Source organism: Limulus polyphemus, unplaced genomic scaffold (genome assembly GCF_000517525.1).
Source record: "Limulus polyphemus unplaced genomic scaffold, Limulus_polyphemus-2.1.2 Scaffold10, whole genome shotgun sequence".
In the NCBI taxonomy this organism is placed as follows: domain Eukaryota; kingdom Metazoa; phylum Arthropoda; class Merostomata; order Xiphosura; family Limulidae; genus Limulus; species Limulus polyphemus.
In genome coordinates, this window is record NW_013665620.1 from 1,664,221 (window position 1) to 1,692,157 (window position 27,937).

A 27,937-nucleotide genomic window follows, 5' to 3' on the forward strand; every position below is an offset into this window, starting at 1 on the left:
TTTTCCATTTGTGTATGCTGGCTTTCTCTCAACTGCTGTAGTCTCTCTTCTTGTTTCTTTTCTTTTTCCTAAAACAACTGCTATAATCTCTCCTCTTGTTTCTTTTCTCATTCTTGTATTGCTGCCATCAAATCTGCTAAGCTGTAGTTTGATTTGCTACCTCTCATTTCCATCTTCTTTTTTTTTTCCCCGTCCCACTCTCTGACACCAATTTGTTGCGTATCTGCTCGTTTGTTAATTTCCGGGGAACTTCAGCAATACAAGTCCTTTTTTTCAATTAAAACTAGTTAATTCTTTCTTGATACAACTTTGTAATACACAGAATTTCCACAGTCAGTTTAACTTAACTAATTTTATTAAAACACACTATAATTCACAAGGATTCACACACTTTACTTACGGCTTGACTCGATTATCGCTATCTTCAATCTCTCTCTATGCATCTGCAATTATTTGCCGGGCTTATATACTAAAATAGAGGGCGCCTGGAAAAGACTAGAGTTGCCAGGACAATTCACGATCTTTCTAAAAACTCATCACGTGTTACCAGCGTCATGTGACTTCCACTGTCGTAACAATATGCATATACATTATTTACAAATAAGTTCTTAAATTTCCGTTATTTTTCTTAAAACATCAAACAGTAAATAAAGAAATATAAGTAAAAATTATCTCTTCTAGTTATGAGCTTTGTATTCATTTGTGGCTTGCCGTAATTTGCTAAGCCTTATCACATTTAGCATGTGGAGAATGTAAAACAATAATTTTTTTAAATTTTATATATGCATTTTGAAATAACAAAAAAATAATAAATTACCATATAAATACCACAGAATTCTACTATAATTTATGAGGCTTAGTAGCTAAGCTGTATCTGGGTCTAAAAAATATGATTTTTGAAGCTCAATAATGTCTTACCTTACCACTTGGAATCTGCCATGAAAAGAAAGGGTTTCCAGTGTGAATACTCTGCAAAGGCTCAGAGAACCACATGAGGGACATTCTGAGCTTTTATTTGGTTATTCACGTGACATACACAGAAGTAGGTGTACGTAAGTATTTCCAAAAATGGAAAGTGATGGGCAAGGCCACTGTGTTTGATTCACTAAATCTATCGATATCTCAGTAAATAGAAAAGATGGGAGGTTCTTATTTTATATTCTAGCTTGTCAATATAGGTAATTTGTGTTCCTAATTAGTAAGAAACTACAGATTATTGTATTTGGACATCATAAACATAAACCAATGCTGCATTCAACATACCATATGACACACAAAAATCAATATTTAGGATTTTTTATATTTACATTTAAAGAAATTAACTAATGTATAATATTTAAATTTGAATTATAATCTACAATTTGATACCAAACTTATTGATATACATTCATAAAATAGTAGTTCAATAAAATTTTGAATTAAAGTCAACAAGCATTATGACATGGCCCTTGACCCATGGCCATAGGAAGACCTGTCAGACCCATCTCAGTAGGGTCAATGCCAAACCTCTACCTTTTTACACTGCCCTTCAAATAGCACTCCAAAGTGAAAGATATAACATATCAGAATATCATTGAAAAGCAATTTCATGTTCATCACTTAGTGTATAATGGTTTCTGTATCAAGACAATAAGTTTCACTTTCGTCAATAGCTTGTAAGTTATAATTCAGCTACTTGCAAAATATATGGCAATAATTTGTTGATTCCTAACTTTTATAAAGAACTCACCTTTGTGTTGCAGGTATGCAGCAGCAGAAAAGATACACAAGCACATGCAGAATTCTAGCATTTTAAAGTTTCCATCACTTCTGGTTCATAGTTAAACAAAGCTAAGCCCACAATAAGACAAATCAAAATGTGTAGTTCAAATAATTACATCCTAACAAAAATTAAAATTATGTACCAAAATTAAAAATTTGGAAAATTTCTAATTGGTTCTTCACAAAAATTTTAACTGGGCCTTATAAAGTTTAATTGGTCCACTCCAAAAACATGTATATACATGTTAATTCAGTTTTATCAATTGCAGATGTAAATTTTTTAAAGAAAGACAACTGTAAATATGTATGCGCATATATGTATAACATTAAACAAAACTTTTTAAACTGAAAACAACAGTTTCTGATCATATCACTCTCGAAATGTACATAACTTTTATGTTAATCCAGATAAACAGAAAAAGAAATAATGTGACTTGAAACTACTATTTTAATACTGACCAAAAGGTATTTCTCAACTGACATGTTAATATTTGTCACATTCATGTTCCAGAAAACTCCTTTTCATTTCAGACATCATAAGGATTTCTCATAATGTCTAAAAATAAGCCATGGATCTCCAGATAGCTACAGACTCCATTTGGGAGATTGAAGTAAAGAAGATAATTTCACAACATGAAAACACAATTGTGGTTTTAGGACAAAAGTATAAAAATACATGTCTGATGAAAAGTTAAAGTAGGAAAATTGGTTAAAATTCTAATTTACTCTGTGGGGCAAATTAGATTGTTATTACTATTTTTCTATACTAGTTGGCCCACAGGCCTCCTAGCAGGTCAGGGCTGACTAAACAATGGAAATTTTGGACCCTGTCATGCATATATGTTTTACAATCATAAAATTAATGAGTCATGATTCAAATTAAACTTATAAAGTGAACTGCTACAACATTTTGGCTGTTATGATGCATTTTTAGCTTATGCAATTTCTTAATTGGATAAGTTTACACTGTAATAATTTTTGCCTATTTTGAGTCTCAATGGTTTGTTTTAAATATATATATATATAATCCAAATGACTAATGTGTTGTTTTAACATTTAGATGCTGGAAACAAATGACTCAAGTAATTTGTTTTTTAACTTATTTTTTTCCAGTAACTCTTTGTTTAAAATTTTTTTCTTGGCATCATGGTATTGTTTATTAAACTTTAGGTTGAAGTTGGAAACTCTAATATACAAGAATTTAGGACATAATTCAAAAGTTTTGCATTCTTTTAGAAATTCAATGTGTAATAAGTTCTTTCAATATTTATGTGATCTACAGTGAAACTCTATATATTTATGCTTATGTATGTAGTAGTAACCTAGTCCTTAAGTGCTATAATGATATGCATTCTCACTTTTGTTTTTATGTTCATTCTAAAAATTAGATTTCTGCAACACATATCTGCCACTACTATCATAGTAAACCTTTATGGTATCCACACATTAAAATTATATAGGAATGCTGAAAAAGCACACATAAAATTTCAAAAGAACTTATTACACATTGAGTTTCTAAGCTATTGAATTGTGTCCTAAATTCTTGTATTACGTATATTTAAAACAAGCCATTGAAACTCAAAATAGGCAAAAATTATTACAGTGTAAACTAATCCAATTAAAGAAACTGCACAAGCTAAAAAGAGACAAGTACCCCATAACCATGTTTACTGAGAACCCATCTGAAGTTATACATAACCTTTCTGATCATGTTTTGCTGCAGTCTACACAAACCTACAGATCTTTGGTCTTGTATAAGAAAGTATACTGATTTATTGGAAAGTGTTCAGAGGAGGGCTACTAGAATGATTCTGGGGAAGGAAGTATTATCTTATGAGGACAGGTTAAGATCTCAACTTTTGTTGTACTTAGGAAAGAAAGGTAAGAGGTGATCTTATTGAAGTTTACAAGGTTATCTGGATAAAGGCCATTGATTTTTAAAGAAAATTGGATAAAGAGAGACAGGTTTAAGATTTGGATAAGATAAATGGAGATCCAGTTTTGTTTTTCAAATAGGATGATTGAGATGTGGAATGAGTTACCATCAGAATGTAATGGAACTCAACACCCTACCAGAGTTTTAGAGGAAAATTGATGATTTTCTGAAGAAAAAAAAGGGTAGATCTAATTTTTACTTTTCATGGTAGTGTGTGTGTGTGTGTGAAAGGACAACCTTGAAAGACAAAACCAAACAGGCCCTTGTTCACATCTTATATCTGAGTAATCAAATTAAGTAAGCAATAAAATCTTCCAAAAAGGTTTAGTAAATTAACAATAACTTAAAAAATATTTGATACAATGTTCAAGAGCTTTCAACAAGTGCTAAGTGATGTAAGTGTTGTAAGAACCTTGTGAAACATCAGTTTATGTTCAACAATATGAACAAAGCATATATTTGACCAGCTAAAATGGAAGATAAACATTTAAGTAAGTTCATATAAGTCACATACCTAAGATATTAATTAAAGGAAGATAACTTTCAGAGGAAGAAAATTATCAAGTCTAGCATTGATTCACAACATTTACTGCATAGTAAATACTTATACTACTTCTGATACATCTATATATGCATCTGTAAGATAGTAATTATTATATTGTACACGTAAATGTTTTGATACATTAAAATAGGTAAATTTAAAAAAAAGGAAAATATATAATAATTATAGAATATATACATATACAAATATTTAATGGGGACTACATATAATTTCAATTTGCTGATAATTAAGGTTAAATTATGTTATTCAGAATTGTTAATACAAAATTGTTAGTAATTTAATCAGAAATTACATAAAAACTATAGTTTCATCTCTACTTCCTGACTAAGCAATATAGGGGCCAAATTTCATTACAATGACAAATTATTGTACATACATGAACTCCATCTCTACATTTTACTGTTATTGAAAACAGTTTTCCTAATAGAAAATACATTCACGTACCAACCAACCACAAACATTAATCAGCAAATTTTCTGGAACACCCTCGTATCCACCATACAAAGTAAAAGTAAAATTTTTCCTATGAAAGGTGTTACACTTCACAAAACGACTGTTACTGCCTTCCACTTGATAATCCAAGTCGTCACCTGTAACAACGTCATCTTGAACAAAATAAGTCTGAGACTGCATCACTCTGGCCTTCTTTCTGTGAAACAAACAAATAAAAAAATTAATATTCTTCTTCCATATGAGTATCTTCAATATTCAAGTGACATATTCTGGAAACTAAAATGTAGTCCTAATGCCATAATCTAAACTACTTTCCAATTCTTTCACAAAGGATTTAGGTAGAGCACTAATGATGAACAAAGAAATGTTACTTCCCAGTTGTTTTCCTTTAAAGATACAACCAGATGACACCTATTACATTAGATGTCAAAGAGTGAAAAGAGAGAATACAACACTTAAAAATTCTTAACTTTTATTTAAACATCAGAACTAATGATGAACAAAGAAATGTTACTTCCCAGTTGTTTTCCTTTAAAGATACAACCAGATGACACCTATTACATTAGATGTCAAAGAGTGAAAAGAGAGAATACAACACTTAAAAATTCTTAACTTTTATTTAAACATCAGAACTAAGTTAGCCCAAAATGTATATATACTTCAGAAACAAAAATCCATCCCCCCAAAACATTTTTTTTTAAATCAAAATTATAAATGAACTGTAATATATATAATGTTTACAATTCAAAGTTTCTTCAGTGAAATCAAACTTAATGTCCTGAATCATGTTTTAAATAGTCAATCCTTTTCCTTTATATATTTTTATATTTTACAGTAGATGTACAGAGCACAATTTATTTACAACCACATACAGTAAAAAAAAAGTTACTTTTGGTGAAAAGTTATTAACATAAATCAAAGAAACCATATTTAAACATATAACTAGATCTTTACACACATATCTATTTAAATAAACATTTTTAATGACATTAATATTGTTTTTGTGACTCATGGTAACTATTCTGGAGGCTTATACATATACAGATTATGCCTACCTCACCATTTGAATCATGGTACATGTACATTTTTTACTTAATATTTTATGCTCTATTGCTTTACCACATTTTATATTTTTGAACACTATCTTCACACTAAACATCATCTCTTCCTGAATAGTGTACATTTGTTTTATCTGAATTTTACATTGTTTAAACTACATGAAATTCTGATATGCTGTTTCTTATAACTTGCATAGTATAAGCATACAATGTAATATTTATTAAATTTGAATCTGTACAGGTATGAAATTCTGCACATATATATGTTTACAGTATATATGTGGAAACATTTAAACCTTATATTAAACCTTTTTTTGTATTAAAACTGCACAAGGAATTATTTCTAATTACTAGCAATAATGGCAGTCCTACATCTATAAAAACATAAAAAAGTACCTACGATATCTGAATATTATGGTAGGAAGGAAAAATAAAAAACAGGTGATTCCAAGAATTCACAAATTTTAAAGCATTAATATCCCATTTGTATATAAAAATAACTTAAATAAATTTTAAAAATCTATTCTGAGGAATGTCACAATATAACAGTCATTTAGTCTACCCAGATCTCCAATAAATTTAAGTACCACTGCAAAAAAACAACTACTGTAAATACTTTTCCTATAACAACAAAAAACAAAGTACAACAAACCTTCCAATACTCATTTTACTTCCATAATACTCAGAATCCTGAGACTTTACTAGTGAGTTTATCAATGTTATAGCTGGAAACTGCACAAAATGTTTTCTACTATTAGCACCAGTGAGTTTATTAATTTTATATCTGTAAATTCCATCAAATAAAAGTTTTTATATTCCTATACCAAAAATTTTATTTCCAATAATACTTACCTCTACTCACACTATAGTCTTATCCTGATGAAACTTACTCTTCTCTGTCCATGTAAGCGTTGAGTCAAACCCCCACAGAACCAGACCTTAAGAGTAGTCACTGATGCTGTAATTTGTGCTCCACACGAGTGGAGGATACCTGCTCATAAGAGTGGAATCTCCCTTGTGTTCCAAAAGAATGTGGAGCCGATGCAGTAGGTCTGGAAACCCTAACAGGAGATGCAGGAAACTGTCTGGTAGAAGACTGGAAAAGGTGAGAGGCCAGGGTTGAAAGAGTGATGGGCTACATCCAACCTAGATTCCATGGAATATGGAATACCTACAAAAATCGAATGTCTGAGAAACAGAGCTTCTCTTAGATCTCTTAGGGCTGAAGAAGAAAGTCAAACTCCCTAAAGCAAGTCATCTCTCTCCAAAAGTTCCCAGCAACAAACCAACCAAAAGACCAAGGAGAGAGCCGAAGCTGATAACTATACCAAAGTAGAAGTCAACAAATGACTAAGATCCTCTGAAAACTGAGAGAGGGCCTGTTATAGGTCTCAGACGACAGTTGCATAGAAGATAAACACAAAACTGTTGTAAGGGACAGACAAATTTGGGAAAACTGAGTTTGATTAAGATGAATAGTGGCATCAGGCCTAGAACCTCAAAGAGGAAGAAAGGGATCTAACCTCTGAGAATCCAAATATGGGTTCTCCAAGTGATGGAAAGCTAAGGCATGCTGATCCAATAAACAGGGAAGACAAGGCATGGCAGCACCCTCTCTCAACTGATCAGCAATGTTTGGCAAAGGTGGAAAGACCAGGTAATCAGCCAAATCACTTTCCTCCAACAAAGAAGAAGAGTTGTATGCTACAGAAGTAATGCTCAAGACATCACAAACTTGATGTTTTAGCTGCAAAAGTTATAATTTTCCTATACTGAAAATGTATTTCCAATAGGTACTTTTCTCCTCTCACATGATTAGCTATACTTGCCCAGTGCTGCCCTCTATATGCAAATTATTTCTTTACGCATGGCACAATTCTTCTGCTCCCGTTACTGGAATCAATTGATTCCAACATGTCTCTCATATAAATCTATTCTAAATCTAAAACCCAGCCATGGGGTAATGACATCCATGCGGGGGTAGGATGAGGGCTGGCTCCCAATCGAAGGGGTGAACTGCAGTTTGACGTCTCATTCCTTTGCAAGTGAATATTGCATATTGGAAGATAGCATGTCACCTACACTCACAGAAAACACCACCATCCTATTCTGCACTGAATAGTTATAGCCATCTTTGTGTGGAACCCATTCAAGAGGGTGCCTCCACGGTCGGCCACTCCAGCAGCTTGAAACTGGAAAGTGGTAAGGACTCCCACACTCCACTAGAAGAAAGGGGGGTGAGAGTGCAGTGTATAGTCCAGAGGAATGTCATCACTTGATATAGTGTAATGGGTGACCACAAAACCCTATTTTGAAAAGCAGACCATACCGATTTATTCAATATAAGGCATGGCAGGGATGGGTAGCAATCCCCTTCTGCTTTACCTATGCAGTCTATGGTTGGTATAGAACAGGCAAATTTATGAAGAAATTACATCTTGAGCTTATTCACCTACAAGAGATTGTGTGGAACACCCCATCTCAACAGTGAGCTTTGCAAAACCATGGAAGACAAAGCACGAGTCAACATGGCTGTACAGTGCAGATTTCAAGTTGAAAAATATCTGGTCAGGCACCACTTGCCACAGAGCGGGATCCATATAATGAGTAAAGAAAGCAAAGGCCCCCTTAAAGAAAAAGTATAAATAGAAACTTACCCAGTCAAAGTCATACTGAAGTCTGAAGAATGGCCACAGGTGAAAGATGAAAACCCGACGAAGAAGAAACCCAAGATATGGTTTAATGAAAGATGAACATATTATGTGTAGTCCACATGCCTGACTGTAAAATTTCCTCCAATGGCCCGACAAAGATGAGAAGTGAGGGAAAAGGTGAGGTGTTGAATTGAATGAGAAGACACCTAGAACAAATTATGGGAGGAATAAGCCAATCAAATCAAAATTTGAAGGGTAAAAGGGGGAAAGATCTTGAATAGAGGAAGACTGCCAAGGGATAAAGCATTGGAAGGAAGCCGTGCGGGCAATATAATAGTGAACAGTACAGAACAGACATAGAAGACCATCTGGATCAGGACAAGGGTAGAGATGAGAAATAGGTGAAAAAGAGGAGTTGCCCACCCTAACCACTGAGGTCTTTGGGAGGAAGGAACAATCCGGATAAAGGAGAAGATAGTTAAAGTGGTAAAACATATGTGAAATGTCAATGGCAAACAAATCAGACATTCGATGTCCACAGGCTAAAAGGAGAAGGAAATACAGTAGGTTGGTCAGCAGGGAATCCCAAAGTTCCAGCTTAACCGCAAAACACTTTCCATTTGTGCTGATACACCTCTACTGAAGATTGAAGAAGGAGTTAAGGAAGGAGCTAAAATGAAAGCTACACGAGGAGAGAAACCTGATCTCCTCACCAAGGACCAGATAAAAGCCAGGATTGAAGACGAAAGAAGTGAATGGCTGGATGTGGAACTGGTAACTGAGGTTGATAAAGAAGGGAGGGAGGCAAAGGAAGAGGTACTGGAGGGAAAAGTTGCAGACATTGTAATCGTGGAAACCATGAATGAACTGGCCAATAAGGAGCGATCAGAAGGACACAACACGGAGTGGTATGGATGAGAGATATCACCCAATGAAGTAATCAGACAGGAGGATAAACTTAAAGGAATTTGTGGGACCATTCCTGGCTGAAGGCATAGACAGCCAGAGCCCAAGGATGAGGTAACAGGGATCAAAAGAAAGGTAAGTTGTGACTGAGGTATGTGACAAATGCATCTACATAGGGAAATCTCCATAGACTGTCAAACCAGAAGAAAACCAGGGGAGCTAAAGACCACTCCATCAGATATATTTGGTCGGGTCAGAAAAGACAATCTGCAACAAGATTGAAAGCAACCGGAACATGACACGCAATTATATGAATGTGTTGCATATGAGCCCAATATAGTAGATCCAATGTTCAAAAACAGAGAGATCTTGATCAGGTGCCCCAATGGTGATTGGTATGTGCTACCACTGTAGAATTGTTGGAGTGAATCATCACCAGACAATGTCTGGTGAGAGGAAGGAAGTGATTTAAAGCCCAATGGACCACTAGAAGCTTGAGGACATTGATATGCAAAGATCTTTCGTCTACAGACCAATGACTTGAAGCATCCTGGTGATTGACCCATGCAACCCAACCCCAAATGGATGCATCTGTGAAAAGATGTAAATCCGGACGAGGAAGCTGAATGCCCGCCGAAGTATTGGTCTTGTCCAACCACCAATGCAAATTGTCCATCAGAGTATGAGGAAGGGTAATGGCAGCTGACAAGAGATCCTGAGTAAGGTTCCATTGATTGTGAAGAGCCCACTGAAAGGATTACATATATGCACAACCAAGGACAATATACCCTCAAGTAATAGAACCTTGCAAGCAGAAATGAGGAAGCTGAAAGGGCATTGCAAAGTAACAGTTCAATGGACGAAGTCAAAGAGGAGAAGGTTGGGCCTGACTGAGATGAGTGTCGAAAAAATATACAAGTGGATGAGCTATTGGGTAAGTGAAAGGAAGGACTTCTCCAATTTGATTAACCACCCCACCCAAGCAGGCACAAGAAGGAGCTGGCAAGTATGGCTGGCCGATTCCAGTTCTGAATGAGCCAGAAGAAGCCAGTTGTCCTTATAATGGTGGAATCGCAGCCCCAGAGCATGAAGATGGCAAGCAAAAAACTCTGACTACCTGATAGAAAACATAAGGGGCAAAAGGAAGCCCCGAAGGGTAGGGTGCAAAATTGATAAAGCACCCTCTAATGAATGAACAGAATATACAGACAAGACTGTGGTGATAAAGGGATGTGGAAATAAGCATTGGCAACATCCATCTTGGTCATCCATAAGTCAGGAGAAAATGCCCACTGTAGGGGAGAAATGACTCCATGGTAAAATGGAGCAGTTGGATGAAGTGATTGAGGCAGGACAAATCGATGACAGGCCTCCAGTCCCTGGTTTTCTTGGGAACAACAAAGAGTCTGGAAAAAAAAACTGTTGAAGGATGTAGAACATGTTTGATAGCCTGCTGAGGTAGGAGTTCCTGAACTGCCTCTGACAGACATGGAAGGTTGGGAAAAAAAAACAGGATCACAAAACCTTCTGATAAAACTAGAAGAAGCCAATGATCCTTGATAAAAGGATGCCAGTGATGAAGAAAATCAGCAAGCTGAGATCCTGCTGAAACAGTTGGTGATATGATGTGTGTCGTTAGAGAAAATGATGGGAGAAGACACCTTGAGAAGAAGGGATGGATAAGGAAGGGGAGGGATGGAAAATGGTAAGATGTGCCATATTGGGCTCCAACCGAGACAAGCGGGCAACAAGGTTGTTGTACTGATGCAACTCGTTATTCCAAAGACTCAGGGATCTTATGAAAGACTTATCACTGCAGAAATGAGGCCATACGTAAATTCCGAAGATAAGATGATGGAAAAGGGACAGGAGTTAATGTCATATCACAACTTAGAAGGTTCAAGCAACAGAGAAACCACATATGTAAAGCCAGAGCCAAAGACAAGAAATGAGCCAAATTGGAGGAAGAAGGGAGAGGATGTCCCCCGAAAACCCCTCAGGATTTTGGTGGAGAGCTTCAGAGAGGAGATGGATGGTAGGGAGATACTGTAAAAGAGTTTTGAGGGTAAGACAAAGGCAGGGAAATTGGGAATGGGTCAGACTTCCAGGAGATTTGGTGGCCACGCTCAAAACAGTCAAAATGGAACCTAATACGTGTTGGTCCATAAGAGGACAGTTTGCATGATGATAAGCAAGAGCAAACTGATCTGAAGCCCATAGGGGGAAGACATGCTAATCCCATCACTTAATTGTGAGGTAAATTGGTCAGTATGTATCTAAATAACCGGGTAGGGGGAAAAACCAAATAAGGATGGGAAGATTAATCATGTTGTAAGAAAGGGGATAAAACATCACATACCTGACTTCTCAGACAGGGCATAGGAAAGCAGGGCAAAATCAGAAGGTGGAAATAGGCAATCCGAGCCCTTGTCTACCTGAACAGGCTCAGCTGGTTTGGGAGGAATTGTGGCATGGTCCAGAGACAGAGGTTGACCCATGTAATGTTCAATCTCTCTCTGCAAATAAACGTGGATAAATCCCCTGCTGGGTCGCTCGCACCTGAAGCCTGAGACATAGTACTAGTCACAGGTGTGACCTCCAAAGTGGTAACATGAACTTTGGAATTAATAATGAGGAAAAGTCAACCAATAATCAAAAGTATAAATAAAATTGTGACTGTAATAAACTGGAATTGAAGTTAAGAAACAGACTTAATAAAAAGTAGAAGTGAAAATAAATGAAAACCACTTCGTGAGTATACTAAAGAAGAATGTGAAACTTTAAAAAAACAAAAAGGAACATGTCCAAGCACAAGTGCTGTCAAATAAGAAGCGATAGTTTGGTAGAGGAATATAGAGGGAGTCACATGAGTATGACACACTTCTATTGGTAGAGAAGTGATGCATGATGATTTAGATGAGAGACATGTTAGAATCATTTGATTCCAATAGGGGGGGGGGGGAGCAGAAGGCTTGTGGCTAATCTTGTGAGCGGAGGGAAGTACCATATTGGAAATAATGCTGGAAGTGGAATGCCCATCCTACACTTGTGATTAGCTGTCTGAGCAAAGGATGATGCCAGAAAATATAGTCCAAATTCTCAGCAGTCCACCCCTGATTCCCCACAGCTGAGTCTCTGAGCCAACAGGAGAAAAACATCAAACCCATGTACAACTCCACCTCTCTACATGTGAAGGACTGGACCTCCTCTCTAGAAACTCCCCCCCCCCCCCACACACACGGATAGTGCTAGACTCCAAAGGTAGCAGAGTAAGAGTACTAGGCGACTGTTATAGATGTGAATTTGTGAATTCCTATCTGAAAATGTCTTAGAAATGTTTTTTTTTTCTGATGTAAAATAAAGAAATTAGACAACAAACTCAAGACCCAACAAGACAGGTCTAAAAGAAATTGGCTAAAGCATAGATATAACTTAAAACTATTCAACACTGAAGAAAAATCCGCAGCAAGCATGTAAAACTGCCATCATAATGTTCTGCCATCAAGAGAAAATAAATAGGAAGTAATAACGGGGAGCTTATGTACTGATCTGGGATAGGGGCACACTGACATAGGTGGACAGAATTCCAAGATTTAACTTGCTATAGGCAATATAGTGGGATATAAAGGCTGGAGTTAGTGAGGTAAGATTCATACCAATGCTCAGATGGTCATAAAAGAGTAACTTTCATCAAAATAAAGCTATAATGTGAGAGGAGGTAAGTGTGTTTTGGAATAGAAGTTTTATAGCCAAAAGTCAAAGAAGAAACAAAACAACTGTAGTCTTTTCTGTTTCCGCATTTTATCGTTTACTCTTTTTCCATATTAAAAATGGCACATGTCTTGCTTTATTCTAAGCATTATATACCTCTAGAATAGGTCTGCAAAATCTTCCTTCACTTGCTTTTGATTCTAGAGCCACATGAAGTTCTTTACCCAAATCTTCTTCCCACAAAAGCAAGAAAATGTTCGTGTGCACAATTGGTCATAAAATGTAAAATCTGCTTTAAAATAACTTTCAAATTAACCTGTATTTCATCACAAAGGGAAGCAACTCTAAAAAAGTAACCTTACCAAGTGCAGTAGCAAATGGAGGACTGAACACTTCCAACAGAAGCACCTAATAACTATGGCCAGTAGATCCTTACTTTCCCAAATTTTACGGTATATACTGATCCTAGCATGAAGCAAAGAATTTAATCTGCATATACTTATCTGAGGAGATTACCTACTCCTTTTCAGTTGCAAGTAAATATTTATTCTAGAAAGCATGTCATATTTTATTCAGTGTAACTCAAGTGATGATTTATTTTTTGGTGAATTAGCACCCAAGATGAATGTAAATTCAGTTTTATATTACACGAGTAAATGATACAACGTGAGTAACGTCAAGTTACTTTATTTTGCTTTGTTTATGAGATATCACTTACTGTTGAGGTGAGTCAGAATTTTAGCTTTTTTTTGAGTTGGGAATGGGTTGCCTGATTATGTGGTGTGTGTGTGCTTAGTCTAATTTATTTAAAGTTTTGTTACATAGGTATAAGGATGTAAGTTATTACAATTAGTTGGATGATTAATTGACATCAATAAGTCAAATGGCATTATTTCACTAAACTGTTGTAAATGTAAACAATTTCAGTGTTACTATTGCATGCAGTTTATACAGATACTATCATCATCGTTTTTTTTAACTTTTGTTTATTTGCAATTGGCACTATTTATTATAAATAATGCTTTTAAACTAATAAAGTACAAAATACCATTACATGACGTTTTGGGGGCAAATATAATTGGAATGAAATCAATTCCAACAATAAAAACTAGCACAATTATAACCTAAATTTAAGGTAATCTTTTGGAACACAACTTATTAAATTATTATTTGCCGAACAAAAATGTGGATAGATATAAATTATTTAGCAAGATATTATGTTTTAGTGAATCACTAAAATGGTGATAATGAAAGTATCTGTGTAGACCGCATGCTATAGTGTAAATATCTTTGTAGACTGCATGACATAGTAGCACCACAATTTCATATTTAATTTGGCAATATAGGCAATAAAATCAAACATTTAAATTACCACAGCAGTCTCACTTTATTCCTTGATAAGATATTTTTAAGATTAAAAGACAAAGGTTATCACTGCAGTTGTAATTCATTATTATTATCAATGCTGAGAAAGAATTTGCCTGTAAAACAAAATCCCAATTCACTGTAGTAATAAAGTATATAGTAAAAAATATATAAAAACTTGCCAAATTAGATTTCCTTTAGTATACTGCATTTGGCTGATACAATCAGAGATGAAAGCTGCCAATTTTCTCTTCATTATTGAGTTACGACTAATAAGAGCAAACGGGAAATTGACCATAATACTTTCAATTCACTATTTTGTTATGATTGATGAAAGAAAAAAATGTTCACAGAATCTTACAGCAGTCACTGCAGCCGAGTTTTCTTTCTAAGGGATTTGATACACTTGGGTTATCTCATATCCTAATCACCTTACTCTAAGCTATATATAGAAATCCCTTTTGCTTACCCAACCCTGATCTATAAAATACTCATTCATTCTCCCTCTTAACTCATTCAACATTGCAGCTTCTGCTATATCTGAAGGCAATCTATTACTTGCCCACCCACCCTATTAGAAAAGTAATGCTGTCTTAACTGGAGTCATGTAAGAGTTTCTGTATCTTAAACTTGTTTCCTTTAGTCCTATTATTGTAAAGTTTCTTACGAGAACATCACCTAAACTTACATATTCCAACCCACTAAAAACCTTTAGAAAATCAATTATGAACCACAAGCCTTCTCTCCAACAAAAATTATCTCCTTATAATAATTCCTTCAGACATGAAATCATCCTAGTAGCCCTTCTTTAGACCCTCTTAAATAACTTAACAACCTTAATACAATGAGATGACTATAAATGAATACAATATTCCACATGAAGTCTAACCAGCACCTTATAGAGTAAACCAATGGCCTTCCTTTATAATATACTCAATAATTCTATGTACAGAACCTAAAAACCTTTTTACCCTTAACACTAGTAAATGTTCATTGCCTATGCACCTTAAAGAGATTTTGTAAGAGCTGTTTCCAGATCTTAAATAATTAGAAAGAACTATGTTTCTCAAAATTCACACAAGTTTTTTTTTAATCAGTTTTTACATAGTAAAACTTTTATTCTGTTTACAATATTTCACCAGGTTTACCTGGCATCATCATGTGAAATAACAGTATAATTCATTATTCAATGTCAATATCATAACTGACACAATTAATTTGAAATTATGATTTACTAAGTACCACTAACAGTAATTAATAAAATTTATGAATAACACAGTTTGATACTTTAAACCTATAAATACAAGTATAATATACTTTATTATTAATATTATTAACAACTTTGCTTAGTCACCTTCATGTTATTACGTATTACTGACTATTAGTATTGCTAAAAAAAATGGAAGTTCGCTAAGCCTTACTTGGAAGTTGGACGAAAAATATATAATGCTAATAGCAATACTATTACTAGTAGCCTAGACAAGTCTTAGATATACCAAATAATTACGGCCTATTAATACTACTATTAACACTTACTCAAAAGTCAAACATACACTCGCAGTCTATTGAGCTTGGAAGTTGGAGTTAGAGTCAAGTTTTATTAAAATTGAAATTTACGGAACAGTTGAATTAGTTATATTAATTATTATAAATTATGTCACTATTTATCATGAAAAATAACTTGTTAGCATTACTAAATTTAACTCATGTAACAGTGTAAGTGCAAGCAATAACGATTTATTTCTACTTACAAACTGACGTAAACTCTGTAACAAATGCTATCATAATTTTATTCTACCAGCTGTTATGTTGCAACTCAAATAACACTAGTTACTCGTCATACTCTTCACCGACAAACATGTGCTCAGCCTGTACTCGGAACTATTCGGCATACGTCAAACATCTAGCCTCGTAAAATATATATGAAATGATCTAATAGGTGTTCCCTATTAGAGAAACTTCAACTAAAACATTTGCTCAAAGAAGAAATAATTGTAGTGTAATTCCTCACAGAGAGAAATGCAATTCTAGGCATGAATAAACATTCAGAATTTATATATAATTGTAATTGTGCAAGCTCTGGGATTTGAGTTCCCCTTAAACAGCATTATCTTTCATTATAGCACCCAAATTTCAACTTCATAACTGAAAATAACAGCAAAAAAAAAACACTCCCAGAGACATCGGAACCGGGTGTGCTGTATCACCCCCTTCTTTACATATTTGACCTATATAGCAACTGTAAATTATATTATTGTAAAATCTGCATGTCTAGCCCAGCACCTCCACTTTATAACTCCTTCCTATACCACAGTCTTCCGATTTCTATAAATATCATGGTTACCTGTAAACGTGGTTATTTCCCCTATCCATCTGTCATAATAGTACCCTTTCAACAGCAATTTCAATGTTACAACTGAAACAATTAGAAAAACTGAGTATTTCCGATTTCTATGAATATCGTGGTTACAAAAGCAATTAACAATAATGAACTAATTTATTTACTCAATAACATTTGCTACAGGTTACATTCACTTTGATACAACTTATAGTAACTACAATGATGTTACATATGCCTAACTTACTTATATTGAGTTAACAAAAATATCTACACTGAAAAATGCACGGTTTGTTGAACAACAAATTATTTACACACAAAAAGTATATAAACTAAATCATTTTTCTTTACTGCTTAAATTTTGAGACTGTATGCGCAGTATTATAGTATCATATATCAACAGTTTAAAAGAATTTTATATAATACATACAAGTCATTTCATTGGTAAAGTTGGTATTTTTACACCCTCATAATACATTTTGTTGAATTTTCAAAAACAAAATTTTATATCGTGGTATTATTAAGATGCTAAACGTTTTTATACGAGTTGCAAAAAAATTACTTAATGTCTCCCCCCCTCATGTCTCAGCGGCAAGTTTAGGTCTTATAACGTTAATATTCGGGATTAAACCTCTGCAGTAGTCACACGATTGATAGATCAATGTGTAATTTCATACTTAAATGGGCGAGATCGCAAGGTTGAGTAAAGTATTTTTCATTTAAGGCGTTACGGGAAATGTCATAAGGTAAAACTGATTTTCCCCGACGAGTGACTAAATAGGGTCCGCAGAATAACATAAGGTTCTTACAGGAAGTATATTACGAAGCGCATCTGAATTATGTCACTCTGATTGAGTTTCTGAACGAAAGTCACTGAATACAATATACAACACAATGGAACAAGCTTCATTCAATTCACAAATACAGTAAGGTATTTATTCATTTGTATGGATGACAGTGCGTTTACTGGAGAGAGCTTTCTATCACATGTTTTTGAAGTTGAACAAGTTTTAGTTCTCAAAACTTGATCTAATATGTTTCAGTCTGAAAAAACGAAACAACAACTAAAAAAAAAACAACAGCAGCATTATCTTAATTTATATGCATGAGGCAAAAAGAATATGCTTTCCCAGGTGACTTGTGCTACTCACGTGATTATTGACCATTTCTGTTAGAACATAGGGAAGATTGTAGCATCGGGACGTTACCTAACCTGCCAGTGGAATAGGCTGCTGTCTGCTTTCTCACAGTAAAATAAAATATATATTAGGCTAACGACACAGAACAATAGGTAGCTAGAGCAAATGTAACTTCATGACCTATGTGCTTTGTGAAACTGCACACACTTGAACAAAAACATGTTCTGTCACTGGGCAGGTTCTTTTAGAATATTTAGTAGAAATAATGGTAAGTCCACTCCATTTACAATAATGTATTAATTTATTTCTTCTATAACATTTGCTACGGGATACATTCATGTTGATACAAGTTATAATAACTGCAATACTAATGTTACATATGCTAACTTACAGAATTTCTTTGCTAATCGATTGAGTAACTGAGTGGATTATTTTATGTATATCATATGGCCCTTTCCAATACCTGCTTATCTTTAGAGTTCGTCTTCTCTTGTGGCGGGAATTGTACAGTCATACCATGTCACATATATGCAATCCAGTCTTATCAGCATAAAAATCACAACGAGTTTTCCTTTCATCACAAACTGATTTAAGTATTTCCTGGATAAAATCATGTATGGCTATTTTTCTTCAAATCCACGAAACCTCTTTCAACCACCAATCTCTAAGGAAATGACGGTGTTTGGTTCCACTACACCCCAGTCGCTAGATGTAGATATATTACTAATAGCTTCTGGTATGAATATTTCACTTCATGGTGATACAAAAATCACCCTCTCTGTTGTCACTGAAAATTCATCCTCTAGTGTAGTAATTGCCATTTAGTTTCCTGGTCATAGACTGTGAAGCCATTTGAAGCTAGTCTAACCTTGCACCCACGTTTTTGGATGAAGTCAGTTACCAGTGCACACTCTTCCTCGATGTCAATTACCCACATATCATGAGGTGTAGAAAAGCTTCCTAGAATAAGGGTAACTTACAAATTTCCTCTTAATGGAACTTTATGTTCACCTGCTGTTTGTGTCAATCCCTCTTTATCTTTGGAGGTTACTTCCCATATATTATTACGAAACTGGGTCGAGAAATTGTAGCTAAAGAACATGCTGCAAAGTTTTCTATCCATAAACCCATTGACTTGTAGACGGTGTTCCTCATAAAACGACTTTTTATCTTAATTGGGGTAAATGGAGTATTCTTAGTTGAACTTCACCCAATAAGTCCAGCTAATTCCTGTCTTTTATGTTTGATTACTTCTTTGTTGTTCCTTTGATCACTTTAGCCTTTCAGACACACCCTCATGGTATTGTTTTCTTGGCTTAATAACAACTGCTGATTCCAACTGTAATGACCATACTTTCCACAGTTACAGCAGTTCCATTCTTTTGACATCCTTTGAAAGGAGTTTTTATTCCATACAGGCTTTACGCTACAATTCCTCACAATATTGAAAAACTAACTTTTTGTGGTTTATTTTCTCCATTCTGTGTAACCAAATGTTTAACTAATCTTTTCAGTTATTCTAGACTATCACCAGGGGTAATGAAGCTTTAGTACTACTTGACTTGAATATCACATTACTTCTAGACGCGCTTTAGTTATTTATCTGCAGTCTAATGGATTCAAATTACACTGCCAACTGGAGAGCTTCTTTTAAGATGAAAACCTTCTTTCTTTCATACTAATTTTCATATCATTGTCTGTTATGGCATTTATAATTTGGTCATGTTACCAACGAGTCCATTACCTTATGTGAAGCATCTGTGTAAGATAATTGGGCAAGCATTTCCAAATGTTCCACAAATTTGTCTAAGGTCTTTTCTTTCCTTCTTACACTGCTCCAGAATATTGTTTTGGATGTTTCCTTCTGGTGTGTCATTCCAAACTTGTTGAATAAGGCAGATTACAATGCTTGATAGCTGTTATGGCTCTCATCTGGAACATTACTTAATGTTATTAAAGTTGGTCATTTTAAATGAGAAACAATATGAACAGCTTGTCATTTACTATTCCACTTGTTAATTCTAGAAATTATTTCAAACTGAGCCTGATGAGCAACATGAGGAATAGCTTGTTGTTTATTATTCCCCCTGTTCAGCCTGGAAATTATTTCAAATTGAGCCCAATATGCCTACCATTGTACTTTTTTTTTTACGATAGTATGTTGGTTTTTCAATTGAGCAATGTTTTTGAATTGGCTACCTAAATTTTATAACTGGATTTAGTGGTGACATAGTTGGAGTAGTCCAGGAACATCCTGCTGTCACAGATGGTAAATTACACAGGCCTGCAATAGTTTTATTGTCTTGAAATTTTTACATGTTCTACAGTAATTCCTGTATACCGAATCCGAAAATGATATACATTTTTCTCCATCACATACAGATTTTTCACAAAACGTCATAATGCAATACATAAAAGAAAGAACAAAACACGTAGTATGGGACTAAAAGACATAGATTTCACACACACACACACACACAAATAAGGATGAATGAGGATGCATATTCGTTTGACATCAACGTTCTTTGTTTGTATTTGTGTTAACAAACGTAATGATAAAAACTGTTCATTGTGGTAAACAAAATACTAATTTGATCTAAATAAGAGTACCCTCCCCCCGATTTGTAAAAAATCCTTATGTGACAGAAAAAAAAATAATATTTTCAAAATCTGCGTAACTGAATTATGGAAAATGTATTATTAAAACCAAAACAACTTTTCTGAAGCTTAAATACCCAGGCCTGTGTTATTAGTGATAACAGATTTGGACCAAATAGTTTCTCTTATTCCATATTTTATAGTAAATGGTGATCAAAGCTTGGAATTCTTGGACAGTTACATGCTGGTTTGATCTTTGAAAATACTTATTCATTTTCCAAATGTTCTATTCTGTACTTGATGTTTCTTCCACGTCTGTGATTTCTTTTTGTACTAATTTGATTTTGTAATTATAGCTTTTTTCCATAATTTGGTGATGTCTTTCTGTATTTTTTCAATATTATTATTTAAATCCCTTTATAGATCTTCAATTATTTCATCAATCGTCTTCAATTAGTTTTATTTTTGTTTTAATTATTTTTTAATGTTATCTCTCAACTTTTTAGACTCTTCTCTTAAATTCGTCTCTTTTATCTCTTGGTTTTCTTTTAATTTCCTATATGTTTCTTCTTGGTGTTCTTTTATTTTTCTATGTCTTTCTTCTTGATTTTCTTTTAATTTTCTGCCTCTTTCTTCTTGATTTTTTTCATTGTTTCATCATTTCTAGTAAAGAAGTTTCGATCTTGCTTCGCGATCTGGTTGCCATCTTGAAATTTGTCAGTTATATTTTATCTTCATCAGAATAATCCCACTTCTGATATTAGTTATAATGTGTTCTATCATTTGCCTGTCCAGTCCACCTAATGATAATGGATCATTTCATTTTTCAATATCATTTGTCACAAGCAAGTTCATTTTGACACAAGTTGTAGGCTTAAGTTCACAATGTTTTAATAGAAACTGTGATACAGATACTAATATTACGTACGCCTGATTTACAAATAAACTTACAGAATTTGTCAATCGATCGTGTAACTGAATCGATGCGATAACGCTCACTAATAGCACTGAACTGAATCACAAAAAAATAAATTAATAATTAACTGGCATTGAACTAATTCACTGATTGCTCATTCCTTCACTCTATTCGTATTTATATCGTATTGTTGTTTGTACATATTGCATGGAATTTCAAGGTCATTGCGCCATGAGCCTTCTACCAAGCATCTAAATTAAAATATTAAAATTAAAGTTGAAAACACGATTTATATACGTAGATGAAGTTTACCTCACAATACTACTACCCCGTATTAGGGTAGTGATCAATAAAAATAACTCCTCCCCCACTCAACGACTACACCTACAGATACTTTATGCAAGTTATTATACATTAAAAGGGGAAACTATAAATAAATAAAATTCAATTACGGAAGGACTATAGATTCAATTCAGTTCAAAATTGAAGAATTAATCTTTTTTTTTTTAAAGTTATAAATTCTTGTAAAGTGGAATAAATATATTAGTACTATTACTGTTTGATGTCTGGTAAAATATAAATTATTAAATGAGTAGTTGTAGTTATATATAAATGCAATGTCTATATTGTAAAAAATAAATAAAAATGTATGGATTAGCCCACATAGTAATAGTTTGTAACTAAGAGTAGAGGTTAGGTTTAAAGTTAGAAGCTTTTGTTGTGATTTGAGGTTATGAACTCGCATTTACAAATCTATATTTATTTAAATTTCTATAAGGTTACTGTTTATGTGTCAGATATTTATTATTCAGATAATAACATACCAAAATAAACAGTGAACAATATATTGCAGAGAACTACTTAAATTATACTAATAGTAATCCTATTCCTGTGATAATAAGCGGAAATACAATTATACTTATAATTATAATCGAATTCGTGCCGATGGGAAAAAAAGCTATACGTTGTTATTACTAAAATATTAGCTTAAAAGTATAAATTGGAATAAAACAATATATAGTTTGACCCAAAGTACAGATACCAAAAGTTTACGACAAATAAATAATATAATTTAGTTATATATTTACCTTAAGAATATTTATAACGCATACCAACCAAACAATCTACGATTTACTCCAGCAAGGTTAGTAAACTTGATTGACATTCACGCTGTGAATCACGTGAAGATGTGGCTGAGCTCCGGTAAACCGCTCTTATAGTTATAGAAGTGTCCGGTAGAGGTTTAAATTAGACTAATCGACAATACAACATTTGCCCATAATGAAGGATAGTTCACTTTTATATTAGCAATTGGGTTACTGGATTTATTTTTGACAGTAATATCCCGAATGGAATATAAGTTAATTATTGAAAAGCTTTTGGGTTGATCAATTATTTTATTTTTTAGATAAACCAACTATAATTTTATAAACATATAACTCTAGCTTGGAAATAAGGGTTTCATTCATTTTATACTTAATTAAACCGTTTAATTTGTTTGTTGAACTTCACGGAACGCTAAACGAGGGCTATCTCTGCTAGCTGTCCCTAATTTGGCGGTAATAGACTAGAGGGAAGGCAGCTAGTCAAAACCACCCACCGCCAACTCTTAGGCTATTCTTTTACGAACTAATAATGTTAATTACCGTCATATTATAACGCTCCCACGGTGTGACGGGGATTCGAGATCGCAAGTCGAGCACCCTAAAAACCAGACCCTACCAGGCCCTAAACCGTTTAGAGAAAAGAACTTAAAATAAAAGACTGTTTCTCAGTTGTTTAAAAGCAGAAGTACCAGTTCTGTATATAGCTAATTTGTACAAGCACAATAACGCAAAAATATGCTTATGACATTTAAATTTTTTTGTCATTCTCCATAAACTATAAGCATGACACAATTATTATTATTATTTTAAATACAATGGCACTATGATACATACATTTCTCACTTAACCTTCTCTCAGTCATTTATTGATTTGAAAACCGTAACGATAATTTACTTTTTAATTTATTGGTAACACAACTCATAGTTTCGAGACATAGTTGTTATAATTATTATTAATTATAGTTGTTATAGTGCTGGGTGTGTCTCAGCAGCTAAAGTCGGACTACGATAGGAAAGGTTCAAATTTCGAGCAATGATGTACCGCAGAACACGCTTTGTGTTTTCAAATGCTGGTGTATTGTAAAAAAATAACCATGTAGGTTGCGGGCGCTGATGGCTGGTTGCTTTTCTTTTTTTTTTTTTTTTGGTCAGCAATTCTGAAATAGGGACAACTATGTTCCAGTAAATCATAGAAGTATCCGATTTAGCTATTTAGTAAGATGCAGTTCAGATTGAAAATACCAAATGTAGTTATTATTATTTAGTACACCCTGAGGCTTGTTCTGTTTGATTTTACTATACGCCGTTTCAGTTGACCTTATTTTGTATTTTGTTTGTAATAAATTTGTATTTTGTTTTGTATATTTATTTGGTTCCAATGACGTATTTCTGTGATTGAGTTTTAATTATTTTTTCAATTTTATGATTCTGTATCAAGTATTATTTATTAGTTTGTAATTTTATTTAACCTTGTATATGGTATTTGTAGTTTCTAGGTAATTTTAGCCGCAGCATAGCAGCTCACAGAACGACCCGAGTTTTTTCAAGTACAAACTTTTAGTTCATAGCTCCGTCATCTCTTAACCGATTTGAGATCTAAATACAGTTTTGGACTCAGGAAGTCAAACCCTTTCGATTGATGTCTTTGACCACACCCAAGGTTTCATAAGTTAATTTACTGTAATCCTGCCTAAGAATAATTTCAATTTGAGGCTAGGCTGGAAGAGATCCTAATGATTAATACAATCGAATCGGGTATACGTGCGCCCCACGCCTGGTATTGCTTGCACACAAAAATATAAGAAATAAAAAATAAAAAGGCCTCATACATTAATTTACTCTATCCAGTCTAAAATAATTTCAAGTGCCGCGGCTATTGAGGATTCCCTCTTGTTATTTTTTGTTCAGTTCATTTAATATTTGTTTTATTTCATTTTTGTTTATTTTGAGTTATATTTAGGTTTAATTGGCTGTTGTAGCCTACGTGTGAATAAAGTTTGCCTTGGTCGTTTTATATAAATTCAACGATGGAAAACTCAGCGTGTGTGGAAAAGACAAAGCTAGCTAACTTTCCGTTAATTGAAATATATCTCCGTCAACGCGTAATCAACTCGCTCATCGTCAACCCTTGATAAGATATCAAGGAAGTTCCAGACTAGAAAGAAGACTTTATATTGTTTGTAAGTTTGTGAAACTTTTGTTTATAAATCATTGTTTGCAATAGCTATTTGTAATAATTGTTATTGTAATTTGTAGTGTTGTGTGTATATTAAAATGTATTTGTGTTAAAAGCGAAAACTGTGTGTATTGTTGCGTCAGCGAGGTCACGTGACTAGTATCACGCCACCCCCTTTCTAGAAATATCCTGTTCCTTCAAGAATGCCCTAGCATTTACTAGATATGTGTTAGTCTTGTATATATAAGACGTTGACAACTTGACGGGACAACAGTGTAATGAGTAATTGAATGTATGTGGACAAAATATTGTTGGCCACGTGAGACGTGAGTTATAGCGTTGTTATAGAGCGACTGTTGAAACTAAGTGTATCGTAAAGTTGTATTCGGAAAGAATAAACCAGTTTTATTTAAGAAAGGACTTGTGTTGCTAAAGTTTCGTCGGAACGAATTTACGGAAAATTAAGTAACGACTGGAGGCGTAACAGTATCAATCTTGTTGGCAAATATCATAAATTGGCTATATATCAGCTTTAATTTAACTACGAAATCCAAAGCACAATTTAACTACTAAATTTAAAGTATCATTAAACTCAATTTCAGACTATTTGAAATTCTAATAAGTAACATAATAAATTGAAGCTCATGTCCGTGATCTGAATGTGAGACAAAATTCGATATAAATTAAAATTTATATCACAATTGAATTTATATTTATCAGTTCCAACAAGATTTGATCATGTCTGATTATCAAGATTTTCTTGCATCACCTTCCATACAACAACTAGAAAAATATAACAAAAATGAATTGCTCGAAATTGCCAAAGTTTTAGAACTAGAAGTTAAAAGATCAGTGAGAAAAAATGAACTAAAAAAGTGTATTATCGAAATATTAGTCGACGATGATTTGTTGCCTGAGGAAGCATTAGAGGAATACTCTAGTGTACCCACTAGCCAATAGGGGTTGAGTGATAAAGATAAGTTAGAGATCCAGCTAAAACTCAAACAACTCGAGCTTGAACAAGCTCGTATTAAAGCCGAGAAAGAACAAGCTCGAATCGAAGCCGAGAAAGAGAAAGAACAAACTCGCATTGAAGCCGAAAAAGAAATTAGGCTGAAAGAAATGGAAATTAGACTCAACACTGATCCACCGAGGCAAAATGACAACTTTGAACTTAATCAATATCTTAAAGTACCACCATTCAATGAAAATGAAGTTGATAAATATTTCCAACATTTGGAGAAGGTTGCCCAAACCATGGAATGGCCCACCGAAAAATGGTTATTATTGTTATGTCTCTGGTCGTTTGTTAATTTCCCGTAGAAATTCTTTCCAAGGAACTTCATCGATACAAGTTCTTTCTTAAATAAAACTAGTTTATTCTTTCTCAATACAACTTTGCAAAACACAGAATTTCCACCGTCACTTTAACTTAAATACACGCTATAATTCACAACGATTCACGCACTTTACTTATGGTCACTACCGCTCAGTTGACTCAATTATCTGTCTATCTGCAATTCTCTGTGTCTGCTATTCCAGTTCCGATTAATTTGTCTCGCTTTATCTGGCACGCTTATATACAGGAATAGAGGGCGTCTAGCAAATATTGGATTATTCATGATGTTCCCCGATCCTTCTAGAAACTCGTCACGTGACTTCCGCTGTCGTAACATTATTATTACAAAGTGTCTTAACTGGTGAAGCACAAGAAGCTTCTGCCGCTCTTTATTTAGAATATTGTACGAATTATGATAAGGTTAAAGCATCTATTCTCAAATCATACGAGGTTATTACCAAAGGCTTATCGCCAAAAGTTTAGAGGTTAATGCAAACAAGATAATCAAATTTATATGGAATTTGCCCACGAAAAAAAGAGGTTTATTTTGATCAATGGTGCAATTCTACGTATATTGGCAACAGTTTCGCCAAACTAAGACAATTATGCCTAATTGTGGAATTTAAACGTTGTGCACATGACGACCTCAAAACTTTCTTAGATGAAAAGAAAGTTGAAACATTACAGGAAGCAGCTGCTCTTTCCGATGACTACACTTTAATACATAAAACCACTTTTCATAAAAATAAATTCCTACCATCTCAACAAAAACCTGTATCTGTTCAGTCCACTAAGGTTGAGGATTCTTCTAAAAAATCCAGCTCCTCTAGTTCGAAATCTTTTGACACTCAGGTTAAACATTATTAAAACAGCCAAGGCTTGTCTGCCATTTCTGTAAGAAACCTGGTCATGTTATGTCTTATCGTTAGTGTTTGAAGAAGAAAAAAAAAAGGAGGCAACACCCAGTGCACTTGTGTCCACATATGGACGTAGTTTCACCAGATCACCCAATGTTGTTGATTTGGCCACTAATATAAAGGCTGATGTAATCAGGGAGGAATTTAGACCTTTTGTGTCTGTTTGTTCTGTGTCTTTGACAAATGACAATCCCATACCCATACGTATTCTATGTGATACTGGGGTGACTCAGTCATTGTTGTTAGAAGGTATATTGCCTTTAGATTCGAGTTCTGCCACTGGTGAGTCTGTGATTGCTCAGGGTATTGAGGATGGCTTTGTTAATGTTCCTCTTCATAACATTTATTTGGCATCAGACCTAGTTTCGGGACCAGTTATGATTGGAGTAAGACCTACTCTGCCAATTAAGGGTGTTTCATTGTTGTTGGGAAACGATCTGGCTGGAGGAAAAGTTGTTGCCGAACCTAAAATGGTTAGTGAGCCAATCGCTGTTTCATCTAAGGATGATGTTGTAGTTGAGGAGAATCCCAATGTGTTTCCCTCGGGTACTGTGACTCGAGTTCAGGCTAAGACATTAAGCCAAAAACAAATGATAAACTTGGATTCAGAGGACGATATTATACATTTGTCTCAGACATTTTTTGGATCCGACAGGGATCTTGTGAATGACCATCCTACTGACAATACCTCGATGAGGGACAGTGATGGACGTGAGGGATCCGATTCACCTAGTGAAGTTCCATTTAGTAAAAGTAAACTGATTGCTGAGCAACAAAATGATCCGCAGATATCTTCACTATTTAAATATACACTCCCAAAAGAAAAACTGGAGAAAGTTCCAAATGGGTATTTTTTTCAAAAATGGTGTGCAAATGAAACGGAGAGCACCAGATGTGCCACCTTCAGAGGACTGGGCTATTGTTTATCAAATCGTTGTTCCCAAAGAATATAGTTCTGAAATATTGAAAGTTGCTCATGAACTTCCCATGGGAGGGCGTTTAG

The 27,937-nt window shown here is 34.3% G+C and overlaps 1 protein-coding gene across 1 annotated transcript in view; it reads right to left on the reverse strand.

Moving 5' to 3' along the window:
* Positions 1 to 16,254, reverse strand: part of LOC106478380 (calcium permeable stress-gated cation channel 1-like) — an 82,410-nt gene extending 66,156 nt beyond the window's left edge. Inside the window, exons 1-2 of the mRNA XM_022382026.1 lie at positions 15,943 to 16,254; positions 4,704 to 4,908 (exon numbers count right to left, since the gene is read on the reverse strand). Coding sequence (XP_022237734.1) covers positions 4,704 to 4,892 — 189 coding nt within the window. The 5' untranslated portion in view covers positions 4,893 to 4,908; positions 15,943 to 16,254. The remainder of the gene's footprint in view (positions 1 to 4,703; positions 4,909 to 15,942) is intronic.
* Between the last annotated feature and the right edge of the window lie 11,683 nt (positions 16,255 to 27,937).